Source organism: Cariama cristata, unplaced genomic scaffold, assembly GCF_000690535.1.
Source record: "Cariama cristata isolate BGI_N322 unplaced genomic scaffold, ASM69053v1 scaffold29648, whole genome shotgun sequence".
Taxonomy (NCBI): Eukaryota; Metazoa; Chordata; class Aves; order Cariamiformes; family Cariamidae; genus Cariama; species Cariama cristata.
In genome coordinates, this window is record NW_009633370.1 from 1 (window position 1) to 1062 (window position 1062).

Consider the following 1062-nt stretch of genomic DNA (forward strand, 5'->3'; position numbering starts at 1 on the left):
CCATCCAGGCTGGACCCAGGCCTGGCCAGGTTACTGTGAATTCAGCCCAAGTGATTTTTGTAGAATCAAATAGGCGGCAAACATCTGCCTTGCTCAGAGCTGTTGTTGTCACCCAACAGGGATGACATTAACTGTGGGTTAAAGGGAATGTGCAGGATCTGCTCTCCTGCCTCCTCTTTCCCCAGGTGAATTAAGGCACATGGGTGATCCTTTACCTGGTGTCTGTAAACGTTGGTGCTTTGGGCAGTCGGGTCTCTCTTGGGCAATGAGACCCGCGCACACACCTGGGCCAGAGATGCGGCAGCTTAACCCCGTCATTAAACTGTGCTGTGTTGTCTCCGGTACGTGTTGGAAAATAGCTGTTACTAAGCCTCAGGGACAAATTTCAGGGCTGCTTAATCTCCAGGAAGAGACTGACTCAAAATACAAGATAACAAAAGCCTTGCAGCAAAGCATTTGTCTAAAGCTCTGACCCCGAGATGACTCAGCTCAGGGAGATCTCGGGGCATAGGCACCTCTGCCGCAGGCTGGCAGGCGGCCTGGCAGGTCCACCAGCACCCAGGGTGGGGGTGGGTCCCCCCCAGCCAGTGCGGGGCTCTTTTATCAGCCCCCCAGCTACTGGATAGCCACCAGGTTAGCGTGGAAGAGGAGTTATGGGTGGGTAGGAGGATGGAGCCCCCCACGAGATGTACTTGATGGTGGTTGGGGTTGTGCTCTCCGCTACACCTTGCGATCTGAGTTGGCAGTAACAGGTACGGCATCATCCTGTGCCCGGGAGAGTCTGGATTAGGCTGTTTCTGGCTACAGGATCTTGGTGCAACCCTCCCTCCCGCCCCATATTTCCCCCAGCAGCAGGCGAGTGTTGCGTGTCCCTCCTGAGCTGCTGGGCTCACGGGGCCTTGCTGTCCTCATCCCTTAACTGTGACGTCCTTCTCCTGCAGCACCACGGCGGGGCCCAAGTGGACATCTATGAGAAGCTGCCTGTTCCCTTCGGGCTCGTTCGTTTTGGGGTGGCCCCCGACCACCCCGAAGTGAAGGTTGGTGCTGGCCCCTTGCCCTTGG

At 56.7% G+C, this 1062-nt stretch overlaps 1 protein-coding gene across 1 annotated transcript in view; it reads left to right on the forward strand.

Moving 5' to 3' along the window:
* The first annotated feature begins 295 nt into the window (after positions 1-295).
* The window catches only part of FDXR (ferredoxin reductase), a 7765-nt gene continuing 6998 nt past the window's right edge, over positions 296-1062 (forward strand). The window contains exons 1-2 of the mRNA XM_009706740.1: positions 296-341; positions 850-1037. Of these exons, the coding sequence (XP_009705042.1) occupies positions 296-341; positions 850-1037 (234 nt within the window). The remainder of the gene's footprint in view (positions 342-849; positions 1038-1062) is intronic.